General features: G+C 42.2%; 1 protein-coding gene across 3 annotated transcripts in view; it reads left to right on the forward strand.

Moving 5' to 3' along the window:
* dis3l2 (DIS3 like 3'-5' exoribonuclease 2) overlaps positions 1-13,589 on the forward strand; it is a 43,737-nt gene that overhangs the window by 356 nt on the left and 29,792 nt on the right. For 2 of the 3 annotated variants that reach the window (XM_036554707.1, XM_036554709.1), the window contains exons 2-6: positions 825-1,534; positions 1,974-2,119; positions 2,467-2,520; positions 6,640-6,741; positions 12,350-12,527. In XM_036554707.1, the coding sequence (XP_036410600.1) occupies positions 850-1,534; positions 1,974-2,119; positions 2,467-2,520; positions 6,640-6,741; positions 12,350-12,527 (1,165 nt within the window). In that variant the 5' untranslated portion in view covers positions 825-849. Of the gene's footprint in view, positions 1-809; positions 1,535-1,973; positions 2,120-2,466; positions 2,521-6,639; positions 6,742-12,349; positions 12,528-13,589 lie in introns of all 3 variants that reach the window. The other variant, XM_036554708.1, reaches the window with a different exon arrangement.

Raw genomic sequence — 13,589 nt, forward strand, 5'->3', positions numbered from 1 at the left:
ATTCTACCAATAGTTTAACATTGTGTATCGAACTGGCTATCTTAAATGTTGTTGGTTAAGGAGCTGGTCCAGCTAACTAAGTAGTATAGTTGACAACCAGTAGCTTCATATACAGCTGTTAGCGAACTCCATCCTTCAATTTACGATTGGTCGCCTAGCCTGTGAAAAAATTAGTTCGCTACCGCTATCTATGAAGCTAACAGGTTAAACTTTCAGTACCGCACTGTGACCTTACACCCACTATGTAAATTAGCTAATCTTACTGTAAACTGCTAAAGCTTAGCTAGCTAAGGTAAGGTAGGCAGCTGTATATGTTTTACTTATTCGTATGTCCATGTTTTGTTGTCGAAACTAAAAACTGTCGGAGAATAGTAAGAGTAAAAAATAAATCTCACTAGAGATTGTATAGTGGGTATTACGTATTAACGTTAGACTTTCAGTTAATAAAGCGAGTGCAGTGAGGTGCCTGTTCGATTATCTCATTTGTTGGGTAACAGAGATGCCTGACAGTACGAATAAGATTTTAATGTAATGTTTTCGACGGTTTGGGTTGTAACAAGGTTTACACACATTACAAGGCCTAAGGAACAAATTGGGAGTATGTTCTCCAACTTGAAGCCAAATCAGATCTGGTCATATAGATAGTACTGATGGAACAAACTATTGGGGGCTTCATACCAAATGAGGGGAACTTCCCCTTAGAGGAAGATTTTGTTCTCTCTTACAGATGTGGTTGTTTGCCGTCAGAAAAATGAGAAGTTTTGATTTTGATATTTGGAGTTTATAGACTGTTGTATCACTGTACACAGCTTTCTGTTTCACAGAGCCACTGAAGTCTAGCTAAGAGTAATGGAGCCCCGTCGCCAAGCCAAAGGGTCCAACCCGTCCCGAGACGCGAGGCGCGGACAGAATGTCTCCGGTGCTCCCCAGAAGGACGCCTACGCCCGGTTGCTCAGCCAGCACCACAGCAGCAGGTTCCGCTCCTTCCGGGACCAGTTCGTCCAGCAGCAGCTGCAGCTCCAGGCGGAGGAGAACGGATCCGAGGCCTGCCTGGAGCAGCTGGACTCAAACTGGAAGAAGAGGCACCAGGCGGAGTCGGGTAGCCCTGCCCCCTACGAACGCCCGGCATCCCCTGCCAAGGCCAGGGAGACGGGGAGCTGCGTGGCTCTGTACCTGGAGAAGGTGGGCGAGCGCGGGGGCCCCGCTGAGTCCCCGTGGCCGAAGCTGGCGGCGGACGGGCGGCGGCAGCGGGGCGAGAGGCGGGACACCAACACCAGCCAGGACGGAGACGTGGAGTCTGCAGAGGAGGGGCTTCTCCGGCAGGGCCACTCCAAGCAGAACAAGAAGCATCGCCATGGTGATGCTGGGGGCAAGGACTTGAGTCACGGGGCCTCGCCCCACAAAGGTAGCAGCCCGCCATCCGGAAAGGAGCAGGAGAAGAAAAAGTCAAAGAAGAAAAACGCAGCAAAAAGCGGCGAGGGAGGCTGTGCTGATGGTGGAGCAGCAAAGAGAACCCCTGTACCACAGACTCAAGGTGAAGCACAGTCCTGAGCAAGGGGGGGGCAACGGCAGTTTGTCATACAGCCCGAAGTACTTCCCATGCTTCCTATGATGTCATTGCCCTGCGGTTCAATTCCTCTGTGAGAAACATTAAACTTAGGGAAAGGGCTTGGTTGGATGTGGTAATTTTAAAATCTGCCTTGTAACGGGCATTGACTTAGTGGCTGCTCAGTATGTCCAGCTGAATAAATTTCCCTGTGTGGGGCTGGGACGACTATTTTATTGTGCTTGAGTGATGTGTGGCGGCCATTTTGTTCCAGAACACTCACTGAAGGACACCTTATTCTTAAAGTGACAATTATATGACTTCAGAAGTTATACTGGAATTAAATAAACTGAATAGATAAGGTTCTGTAGTTTATGTGAAGGAAAATGAGTGGAAACAAAGTGGAATATTTCTTTTGTATTTTCAGATGAAACCTTCGGCGCCTGTGTAACTCCCAATGACACTAGTAAAAACAGGAATAAAGCCAGGGGAGGGAAGAGGAAGCCTGTGTTCGAAGCTTACATGACTGCTCAGGATGTGTCTGCCGGCTTAAAGAGAGGAGAGCTCATTCAGGTAATTCTAGGCTCCAAATGGAAGTGCAGTTATAATCAGTTTTGTAAGGAACTAAGGGAACTAAGGCCGGTATCGCCTCGGGTGTTTGCTCAGGTAACATACACATCTACACAGGTGAACTGCAGTTGTCATTATATTGGGCATTGCTGCCAGACTAATTTTATTTTTTGGTACTCCGCTAATGTTAAAGCGATTTGCAGTGTGGCAGTACAGATAGAAGTAGTTGATCTGAGTCTGATACTTAACAAATATAAAATGAAATTAAAATGTGTGATACATTTTTATTTTATTTATTTGTGTATGGTAAGAATGTCATTAATTATCTGATATATTCCCTCTTTTTCCAGGGACCTTTAAGAATTAACCCTAAAAAGTACCAGGAGGCCTTCATTCCTGCTCCGGTGAGTGCTGTTATTTCATTTACTTTACAGCAGATAATGGACACAACACGGAAATAAACTTACAAACAGATGAAGGAATGTTTTCAGATGGGCCCTTTCAATTCAAAATCAGCCCAATAGTGCAGCAGTGGTTTAAAATGTGAAGAGCTTTGTTCTGTTTGCTTTGAATGTGAGTGGGGTGCAGTGGGCAGTAAGGAACTCTGAGATCTCATTTAAGCAGTAATGTGGTGCAGTTGCTAGGAGACAGCACGTGCAGCCAGTTGGCGTGTGGTTCGAATCATTGATAACACTGCTATTTTACCCCAGATCAACCTGAAGAAGGGTAAACACCCACCCATCTATGCAAGTTTTTTTTTTCTGAACTGATGAATACAAATCAATCAATCAAATATACTTGCTGTAGCACATTTTCACAAGTGAATTGTCACAAACAGCTTCACAGAGTGTTTTCCAGAGGGAATAATAGACAGTAATAGACAACCAAGGGCCAGTTTGGGTAAATTGTCTTGGAAAACAATGCAAAAGGGCACAAACAGAGGAATAGGGCTAATGACCATGACAGCTAATAAATGAACATATCCATCAGTTTACTTCTTGTCCAGAGGCTGTTAGGTGAATGTAATGTAATGTTAGGTGTAAATGCTGATCATTCTAAACTCTTAGTAGTGGGGGTCAGAGTTGGAGGGACTTTCGAAAATGGCCTGTGGTTCTGTCTAATCGAATATTCCTGCTCTTTGTTATGTCTGCCGGGAAACTGACCTGAGACCACAGCTCACAGACCTCAACCATTTACGGACAAACGAAAAGTGTGACAAGTAACACACCGAGCATGTGTGGTGTAATTGAAGTCAGGCTCTGCTGTTCTTCGAAATACACAGCACTGATTATAACATCTGCCTCGTGTTTAGAAAAAGCTGTCTTGACAGGTGGAGTAGACTAGGGTTCCTTCTCAAAAGGTTGTGGTCTAGTCGATGCTTTTATTTGGTTTAGGTTTTTGTGGGAAGCGATATGCACAGCTGACGCTAAAATGATGTTTATGTCCAGGAAAAGGGAAAAATAAGTAAAGCTGCAGTGGTTACCCACAGACACAGCGATTGGTTTGTTTCAAAACTCGATACATTAGAATTTTTTTTAGTTATTTTGTTTTACTGACATGTTAACAGGGCTCCAAGGTTGCCCTCCTAAGGTTTGCACTTGTGTGACTGCAGCTGTTTCGGCTAGAAGCATTCTGAGTTTCCATAATTCTCGTAATCTAAGGCCTTTGTTTTAAGCACATATTGTTTTCATAGCTCAGTAAAGTAGGCTAGACGAGCAGATATTTAGAGCTGGAATAGAATTTGATACACTTTCTCAGATAGGATATAGCTCGTAATACAGGAGCTTCAAAGGGTGGAAATTCTCCTTTCCTCTGACCTGTCGACTGAGAGTTCCTGAAGATAGGTGAAGACCACATTCGATCCCAGCTCCGGGCATTCCTCGTCTCACCTATAATGGCTGTCAGCGTGAGCTAATCTAAGTCTACTGCTCTAGCTGGTGTGCACACACTCAGTCACATGGACCCCATTCCTCAAATCCAGGTGGCTCTATGTTTGCTACTTTACCATTGTGTCTTTTCTTAAAAACCTGTTTGTACGCTCTTCACAAATTAGCTTTTAACTACCTCCTAGACCAGTGGTTCTGTAACTATGGGTCGGCATACAAAAGATGGCACAAAGGACAACTACCTAAAACAGTGTATTACCATTGTCATGGAGCAACTGTAAACTATTGAGGCTCAATATATTTTTGCCTTCCAAAACAATCTTTTTTACAGTCTGGTCAAAGGTTATGTATAAACATCACTAAATAGAGCGAGCAGTTAACTCTGCTACTGCAAACAGTATTCATTGTTACTTGGTAGGGATCCATTTGCTGCGTTAATTTGAGGGTAATCTTAAAATGTTTTTAAAAGTGTATTCCTGTTTGGATGTCTGATGTCTGGTTAGATAAAATTAACTTTAACGTCCATGGCCAGTTGGGTAGAAATGATCTCCATACTCTCCAGAACTCATCCTTGGCTAGTTGAGCAAGATGTTCATGATTTTCATGATGTTTGTTGTAATAATTTTTTAGACTTATCTATTAAAAAATCCTGAGATGTGCTATTTTAATGGCGAAGCACAGTGATCCAAATTTGCTTACTAATTGTACTTATACTAATGTCACTAATAAAGTCTGAAGATGTCACGTTGCTCAGAGAAGCGGTTGATTTGTGCTGACGGCTTCCTGCCCAGCCTCAATTTTACAGTAGGAAGGACTGAAGCATCTGGAGGTTAACCGCTGTTCTGGGATCTGGAGCTTAATGGTGGCTGTGATTCAAAGTCTGAAACCACCCAAGAGATGCAGAGACTAGCCCTACCCACGGAAAAGTAGTTAAACCAGCCACAGCAATAATGAACACTGCCCCACCAGTGTTCTTCAACAGGATGGCATCTTCAGATGTTTCATCCCAAACCTTGCACTCTGGTAAGACCCGCTGTGTGTGCGCAATTAAGACGAAAACTCTTGTAACAGACCTCCTCCTCACCTGCAGTTTCCAGTCTCTGAACCTTTTTCTTGTAATTCAGATGAGTCACGAGCTTGGTGTCACTGGCACTTGCTTTTGTGCCACTTCGATTGCTATGCTAATCACCCACTCGATGTGCAAGACTACTGGCCATCATTAATACTCTTCTGGGTTGTGTATTTGACTCAAATGCATTTAAAGTCAATGCAGGTGACCATAACCACGAATATGGAGACATACCTTAAATGGCTCTTGCTTTTTAAGATTTTTATTCATTAGTGGTCAGATCTCAGATCTATGAATAATAAACCTTATCAGCTTCACATAGAATTTGGGTCACTCCACAGGGGCTCGGTGTTAACCCCCTGCCAATGAGTGCAAGTGAGTTGCATTCAACATCAGAGTTGAAATGTGAAAAGTAGCAATACCATGGAATTAAATTAGAGCTGATTGAATTTTATTTTCCTTTACACTTGGGTTTTTAGAATATGAGCATATCAGGAGCATCGTCTTTCTCTGCCTCACAGCACTCATTAAGCTTGTACTTTTCATGATGGTACACGCAGATGCTGTATTAATCCTTTTCCATATTTTAGCATATGTCAAGATTTTTCCATTTGCATTTTGAAGGAAGGGATGAGCCTTTTATTAGAAATGTGAATTTGCTTTACATTTTAAAGCCAGCCTTTTATGTCTCACCGGGATTCCTGTTCCCTTGCTGAGGCTGTGTACCATCACCCTCTGATTCTTTTGTTGCCTATGTGTGCAGTGTTTTGTAGAGTAGTGTCTGCTGTTGGAGGTGCAGGTGTCTGTAGCTTTCTGTTTTGGTTCAGGCTGATTGTACATGCATTTTTAATCTATCACCATGTTGTTTACTCTGGCACGCCACAGGGATATTTATCATTTTCCAGACACTTACAAGATCCTGTAATTAATTTCTTCTGAGGAAGACCCACCATTGGCTGACCATGTGGTGGGCAGATAAGGGACTTGTCCAAGACCATAACCAGATGATATTTCACATCAGTGTTGGTCTTTGTAATTAATCAAACCTATTTGGAAGTATCTGAAAGGACTGATGAAATCTCTTATGGTTATTAAACATTATTTTACACATATTAACTATAGGAGTGTATTCCCATAGTAGCGTGTACATAAGAGCAATGTACCTTGTATTTTAGGAACATGTTAACTAAAAAAACAATATCTAGAACAGCAAAGTGAATTTGAGTTTTTTTTTCTGAAATATTTTTCTTCTTTGCTGTAATATCTACCTCAAGACACTAATGGCAGTGCATGTCACAAAAACTTCCACTGTTTACAACTAAATCTAAAACAATCTTTTTTAGGTATGGAAAATGTGATCAGTCCAGCCTGGCTACATTATCGTAGCAGACTCCCTCTCAGCCTTGATTTATGCCATATTACATACATTATGAGTCCCATGAGCATGTGTTCTCGTACTCTATATTGTCATACAATAAACTTGTCTACTGATTTCCCTCCCACACCCCCACCACAAAAAAAATCAGTAAAAGCCTTGTTAAATGTGCCTCTGCTTTCTCCCTCTGCAGGATGGGAGTCGGGACATATTCCTGGATGGGGTCGTGGCACGTAATCGAGCTCTGAATGGGGACGTGGTGGTGGTGAAAGTCCTCCCTCGGGAACAGTGGAAGGTAAGTGGCATTCTGAGTAATCCTTGTCCAAAAACCAAATGGATGTCCTCAATCTCAGATGGAGTCTTTTATTAAAAAATGAATGATGGAGAAAAGAACATTGCATATGGATATGATTCATTATTTTGCCTTGGGCCGAAAACACCATATTGCAAATGGCAGGATGTTTAATGTAATCAGTTTGTCACACTTTTAGGTGATTATTTTGTTGACTTTTGTTTTAATCAAAATTGCTGTTACTAGGCTGTCTTCACCAGCCAAACACATAAACATTACAAATCTAAAAGTGTTATCCAAAAGCTGTCTTTTAAAAAACCAAAGGATTTATGTGGTGTTGAGTTTGTCTTTCAAGATGCACATTCATCACTTTGTAAGCAGTAAGACCTTCCTGTTAACAAGCGCCTGTCCATTGACAATGATGAGCTTTAACCACAAACATCCTGTGTGCACTGGCAGCAGTCACTTTGCCAGAGCCATCCACTAGGGGGCTACTGGCTGGTGACCATGTTTGTGCAGGCAGTGTCTCCTTGGTGTTCCTCTCTGCCACCCACGCCTGAGGGGAGTCATCCTTCAGTGACAGATGACTTTCCCAGCTTGCACCTCCTTGCAGTGTATTTTGTACAGTGTCATACCACCTCTCTTCTGTGCCGGTCTTTTCATGGCTGATATATAGCTGTAAACAGCCCTTGACTGTTTTAATGGTTTAATTGTTCCTCTTCTTTTCCAGTCTTTTATTTTCAACTTTTTCTGCTGAGCAAGTTGTCACGAAAGGACAACGTTGGACCACGTAAAAGAATTGTAGCTTTTTCTTTGCACCCAAATCCCTTCCAGTGAACTTTCTGTAACAGCAGATAGTTTTGTTCCACAGGGTTTGCTTTCCTCTGGTGCCTTAATTTATCTTCAAGGTGGTCCTTGCCTGACGACAAGAAAGCCTTTTTTTCCCCTCTTTGCTTTGTGTAGGCCTTTCTGCTTTTAATCAGCTTTTTTCCAAACCCTGTACCTGTTCTCACAGAGGGAGACATGCTACGGCGGTGTGTAGTGGGTTGTGACATGCGCTGCCAATCTTCTACAAAGCGCCCTGATCAACTTCAATTATGCTCAGCGCGCTTTATGCGCAAGCCCCGGCGCACAGCGGGATAATGTTGAGTGCAGTGTGTAAGTGGGCCTTGCACTGTGTTATCGCATCTGAACAAAGTGTGCAGAACCGTCCTTTGAGTTGTACTGTCTTAAGGAGTAATATCTCAAAGGGCTGATGAAGGAAGGGTTGACAGGAATACCAAAGGTGAATGCGATGAGGGGGTTATTGCTGCAACGCAATGCTAGCGATTTTTGCGGGAATCACTCAAAATAGTCTGCAGGGATACTGAATGAGATACTTTCATGTTCCAAACAAACTGCAGTAGAAGTACACACACGGCTATCAGAAATGAAAGCTGACAGTGAACACGATTTGTTTGAACCCATTGTTTCTCTACTAGCTTAATGCTTCTTTGTTTTGGCCTTTCACTCCCCAACCCTATCCTTGTCTTCTGTGTTTACTTCACTATACCGTCATACAGGAAAATGGATACAATACGTGGAGTTGCAACTGTCACACCATTAGTTTAGAAATGAGCATCTTATTCATCTTAATCACATGAAAAGTGGCTTTTTGAGAGGCAGGGAGGTTTAGAGTTGGAGCAGGGGTTAGGGGTATGGTTAGGGTCAGAACAACGGTTTGGCATGGGGTTAGGGTTACAACAGTCCTGCTGTCAGGCAGGAAAGTCTGATATGTATTATTGGGGTGTATATTTCTTTAGGGTTCTTGTGGCATGTTTCAGTGTAGCGTTTATGGTAAGACATACTGATGAGTTAAATGCAGGGTTTGTGAATGACAGTTCAAAATGTGTGGATAATTGAGACCCCTGTCACACAGAGTTCTTTGTGTTTTTATCTGGATGAGGTGTTCTTCTTCCAACCACAGCTCTTTACTTCCCAGCAGAGACCTTTTTTCCCAGCAGTTACATCTTTTTAGAGACATTGATTAATGATAAGCAACAAAGGAGTGTCAACAAAGGAGTGTTTGCTCCGATGTGGGTTTTTTTTTTTTTTTATACAGCATAGTCTTTGTAACAAGTAGCTCCATAGACCTTTCACCACTCTGAACTCAGAATTCTTATCATATATTTCTCTGGTTTGAATTTCTCTGTTTTCTTTTAATATCCGGTGTGTATTTAATCAGTTTAAACAAATTCCTTCCCTGATTTTACAGCCCTTAATATACATGTGAATCAGCTGATAGTCTGGTCAGAGATGTGTCTGTATGTTCATCCTGTATGAAGTTTAAAGTATATAATGTGATGTGAACTATGTTAAACTTGATACATTATCACATCTCTTAAAAAGAAGGGGCAATTGTTTTGATTTGGTTAGTAAAATGAGGTTTCATTGTTTGATAGTGAATTCATAGCTTTATAGCTTTTGTTGAATTAATGTTTTATATGTTTAGAATTTTAAAAATTTGGAACGTGTAATTTTCCAGTTTTTCCAATTTTCTCAGAATGTGGAATGCCCAATTGTATCAGTTAGCTGCCCATTTCTACACCCCCGTACTTGAACCCTACAGTCCAGGAGGGTGCAAGCACGTACCTTCCTCTGAAACATTGATGCCAGATGCCAGCTGTTTACACACCGCTGTCCCCATTCACAGTTGGTACAGAAATGTGTCAGGGGAAGGCACTTCATATGCAACCTGATAGAGGCAGACCACAAGTGTCCTGACCGACCAGCAAGGGTCAGTAAGAAGCAGTGGGATGAACAAACTCCACACGCTGACCTACCCACCCCTACATCCGTAGTGGAGTAAAGCCAGTTTGTTCCACTGCTGTGGGCTTGTGGACATCGTTGACATGGCTGGGATCAAACCTGGGCCATAGGGCTTAGCCTTGCATTTGAAACATCAGGCGCTTTTAATGACTGAGCCACTTGGGAGTTTCCCTCTTTATCATCCATAAATACATTTATTACACCTGTTTGAACATGAAATAGTAATCCGGAATATTCCCAGCACCCTGTTGTTGAAACCAAGATTCCCTACAACTGCTGTTTGCGCGCTAGTGGCAGTATGACATAGCTTTGACTGTTCTGTCTCTCAAAAGGCAGGGGTGTATATATGTGTCATAGTTTTTGAGGATTCCATCAGCTTAAGAGAGCAGCAGTCAAAAAACCTTTCTTATGAAAAGCATTGCTCATAGAAATGGGTGAGATTACCACAGCTAGTCACAGTGCTGATGAACAGACTCACGACACATGTCTGGGCTGTATCAGTTCCCTCAGCTCCATGGTGACTCACCTTGTTTTACTTACAGTTTCATAATTAGGAATCGCTGCTTGTGTCCACGCAGATTTGATTAATGGTATTTACTATTTCCAGCTCGCAGGCCTGCCTTACTCCGGGGCTTTTCCTCTCAGATAAGAGAGAGGGTTTTACGCGGCGAGATTTGCCTGATGAGATTCGTCTGGGTTCAACAGACTGTAAGCAGCGCCCTTAGCGGCTTCGCCCCCCACTCCCCTGACGTTCCTATACACCTGTTCACTCTGTCTTATGCAAGTCCAGCTTCCTCTGTTTGTTAATGCAGAAGATTCAAAATGTTCTGAGCGATTTCAGCAAGTGTAGATTTCTGTATGGAAGTGCGCAGTTCTCCCTTGTACACACCCTAAACCCCTGGGCAAAAGGAATAGTTATGAATATAAAATGTCTGCTGAATACAATGGTGATGTCCCAGGCCTGTATGCGTAAAGTTACAGTTAAATTTATTATTACTAGTTAGTGGTAGTGTGTGGACTGGTTGATAATATTTATATATATCTTTCATGTAGTTTTTCCTCTTCTTCAAAAGATATTATTGTATGTCTGCATTCAACACAGGTCATGCTTTTGTTAACAGGTCCTTTGCAGCACAGAAATACATTGATATTTCACACATTGCCAATGAATTCAAGAGATTGAAAAGCCTTCTCATCTGTCATGTGTTCAGAATTTTGCATTTAAACAGGCAGTATTTGATTTCTTGATTCCCTATTTCTTATTTCATGGCTTCTGTTGTTTGTCCCCTTGAAATCCCTGTGATGGCACTTGGTACATAATACCTCTCAGCTTTGAGAGGCTCTGTCAGTAATTTGGTTTAATTTCCTATAAACCATGACTAGGCATCTGTTTGGATGGTGACCTTTCCTTGAGGGCTTGTCATGGACGATGTCTGCATTTGAAATTCAGCTCTTTCACTGTGAAACTTTGAAAAGTTGGAAGCCTGGTTTTAGTTTGGCTGTGTTTCTAAATGGGTTCCTGGGTGCTCTTGACAGAGGTTTGAACACTTACTTTAAATTCAAGTTGACAGTTAACATTTAAGGTTTAACTTAGTCTGTTTGGAAAAGCAGTTTTCAGAAAACAATTGTTGACCTTTTTTAAATTAGTACATATAACAGTTGCCCTGGTTTGTTTTAACATTGACGTGGCCTTAGATCACGCCAAACTCTTTCACGAACAGTGAAAGGTTTTGAGAAACCAAAAAGAGACGAAAACGGGCGATTGAAATGTTGGTTTGGTTTTGGGATCATTTTTCATTTGACGTCATTTTGATATGGCTTATGTAAGATGAAATCCAAGCCTCTTCAAAGCTGAATGTGTAGGGTGGGTGTTTAGGCTAAACACCTGCTTTTTCCTTTTTTTTATTCTGCCTGAATGGAGGCTGTAGTTCAGGCCATACCAAATCTGACATGAATTTGATAGCTGGACGTGAAATGAAAGGTATAGTGAGGAGTTGGGATGTTTGGACAGTTCTGTCCCTGATGCAGTCCTGTTCTACAGCAGTTGCCCTCTCACTGAGCTTCATACCATCACTGCCTTCTGATGTGTTCCTTTCAATACCGGATTGAGGCTGAATGGACTCCTAACCTGAAAAGCGCTACTGCGCGTAGACTGTATTTAAACCTGTGTAATGGCCTTCTCGGCTTCATCTTTTTCAGTATCCGGAATGTGCGGTAGCGTTAGCTTTATTAAAGCAAACTTTACAGGAGGTGCATAGAAGGATACACAAGAGAATTGTCGGAATTGTCTCCTGCCTTGATAAGACTGCGGCTTATTAAAGGATTTGGAACACTTTAATGCGTGATTTTTTTTTTTTTAATTGCTGTATTCTCTTGCCAAGTGTAGTTTGCAGCACTGAATGTTTGTTTCACCTCACTTTGGTAGCATACGTTGATAAGCCTGTTTGTACAGTTCTGAAACAAAACAGCAACTTAATATGCATGTTGTTGCCATGGTTGTTAGGAAAAAAGAAATTATTAAGAAATGTCGCAGATTCTGTCAGTTGACTTTTTCCCCTTGTTTGGAACTTTAGTAGTAGTTCACATGTTTTCCAAAAAAAAAAAAACCTGTGTGTTTGTGTGACAGCATTATCATCATAGAGGATACGGGTGCACAGTGGAAATAAAACAGTTTGGCGCGTACCATGCCAAGAGCAACAGTTCTAGTTATAAAGCAGAAATAGACATTGATCTAATACCCTTCGCGATCACTGTGTTTCGCCGCAGGTGGATTTGATCTGTGATTGGTTGTGTGCCTTTGCAGGTGGTGAAGTCGGACACCAACGGGGAGTGCGCCAGTGAGCCGGAGACCCCGGTGGAGCGGACAGCAACGCGGGGACAGGAAACGGGACGGCCCCCCAGCCCGGACGTTATAGTGGAGGCTCAGTACAGTGAGGCAGAGCTGGCTGCTAAGGTGGAGGGGATGAATCTGAGCCCTGCAGGTACGGTGCTGCTGCTACACTGATCACAGGTACACAGTGTTACAGGAGGACCAGCAAACTAGCCATGCTACTCTCACCTAACCAGAGGTTAGAACTAAAGTAAATAAATCTTTGTCAGCTTCCTATGTTTTCTGTCTACTGTAAAAAAAATTGACAACCAGTTTAAAATCAAATCTGGATTTTCTTGTATTTACCAGGTTTATCTGCAGTGTAAGCACAATTGCATTCAGGGCCTATACTGGTCAGTCACCACATGCAGTCTCTGCCAATGACATCTATAAGTAAACCTTACATGAGGATTGAACAAAATGCTGCTTTTTGTTGCCAGCTGATGGACAAGCCCCCACCACAGGAAGTGGAGTGCACATTCCCTTTCTCTGGCATGGCTATGGCAACAGTGGGAAGGTTATCTGTGCTGTGCCCATGTGCACTTTATATTCACCTCATATTAAGTGCAGGTGAATGCTCCATATTTGTCCATCATAGCGTAGAGTGCTTCTGAGTCTGAAGCGTTGACATAATGTACATGCATTAAAAAATATAATTTAAAAGGTATAGTTATAGGTTTACTGAAAGCATTTAAGATCTGTGAGGCTGACTGTTTTAAGCAAGCCGGATTGGATTTGCCAGTACTTGCATACAATAAAAAAATCTCCACATGGCTTTAACTATCCTTGATTAATGAATCACTAATGACAGGTGGAGCAATTAGTGAAATATTGAAAGTCATCCCAAAGTGTCATCTCTGATTTAAAATGGAGAACAATAGCTGGCACTCGGGAGATGAAAGAAATGATTGTATTGTAAGTGTCAGACTACAATTCACGTCTTTCACCTTGCCTACACTCACCTGAGGCAGTTTAGTGGTATTCCAAAAATAATCTGTGCACATTACTTAAGACATCTGACTGCTTTTATTCTCAGCTCAGAAAACACTCACACGGGCCAAACAAAGTAGTAACCGCATGCTGTTGTCCTCTTTTGGCAGCAGCTTCAAGACAGGGGGTTTCTATGCAATAATACAATCTGAATAAAAATGTTCACAGGTCCAAGAGAAATGAT

The sequence above is a fragment of the Megalops cyprinoides genome, chromosome 20, assembly GCF_013368585.1.
Source record: "Megalops cyprinoides isolate fMegCyp1 chromosome 20, fMegCyp1.pri, whole genome shotgun sequence".
Taxonomy (NCBI): Eukaryota; Metazoa; Chordata; class Actinopteri; order Elopiformes; family Megalopidae; genus Megalops; species Megalops cyprinoides.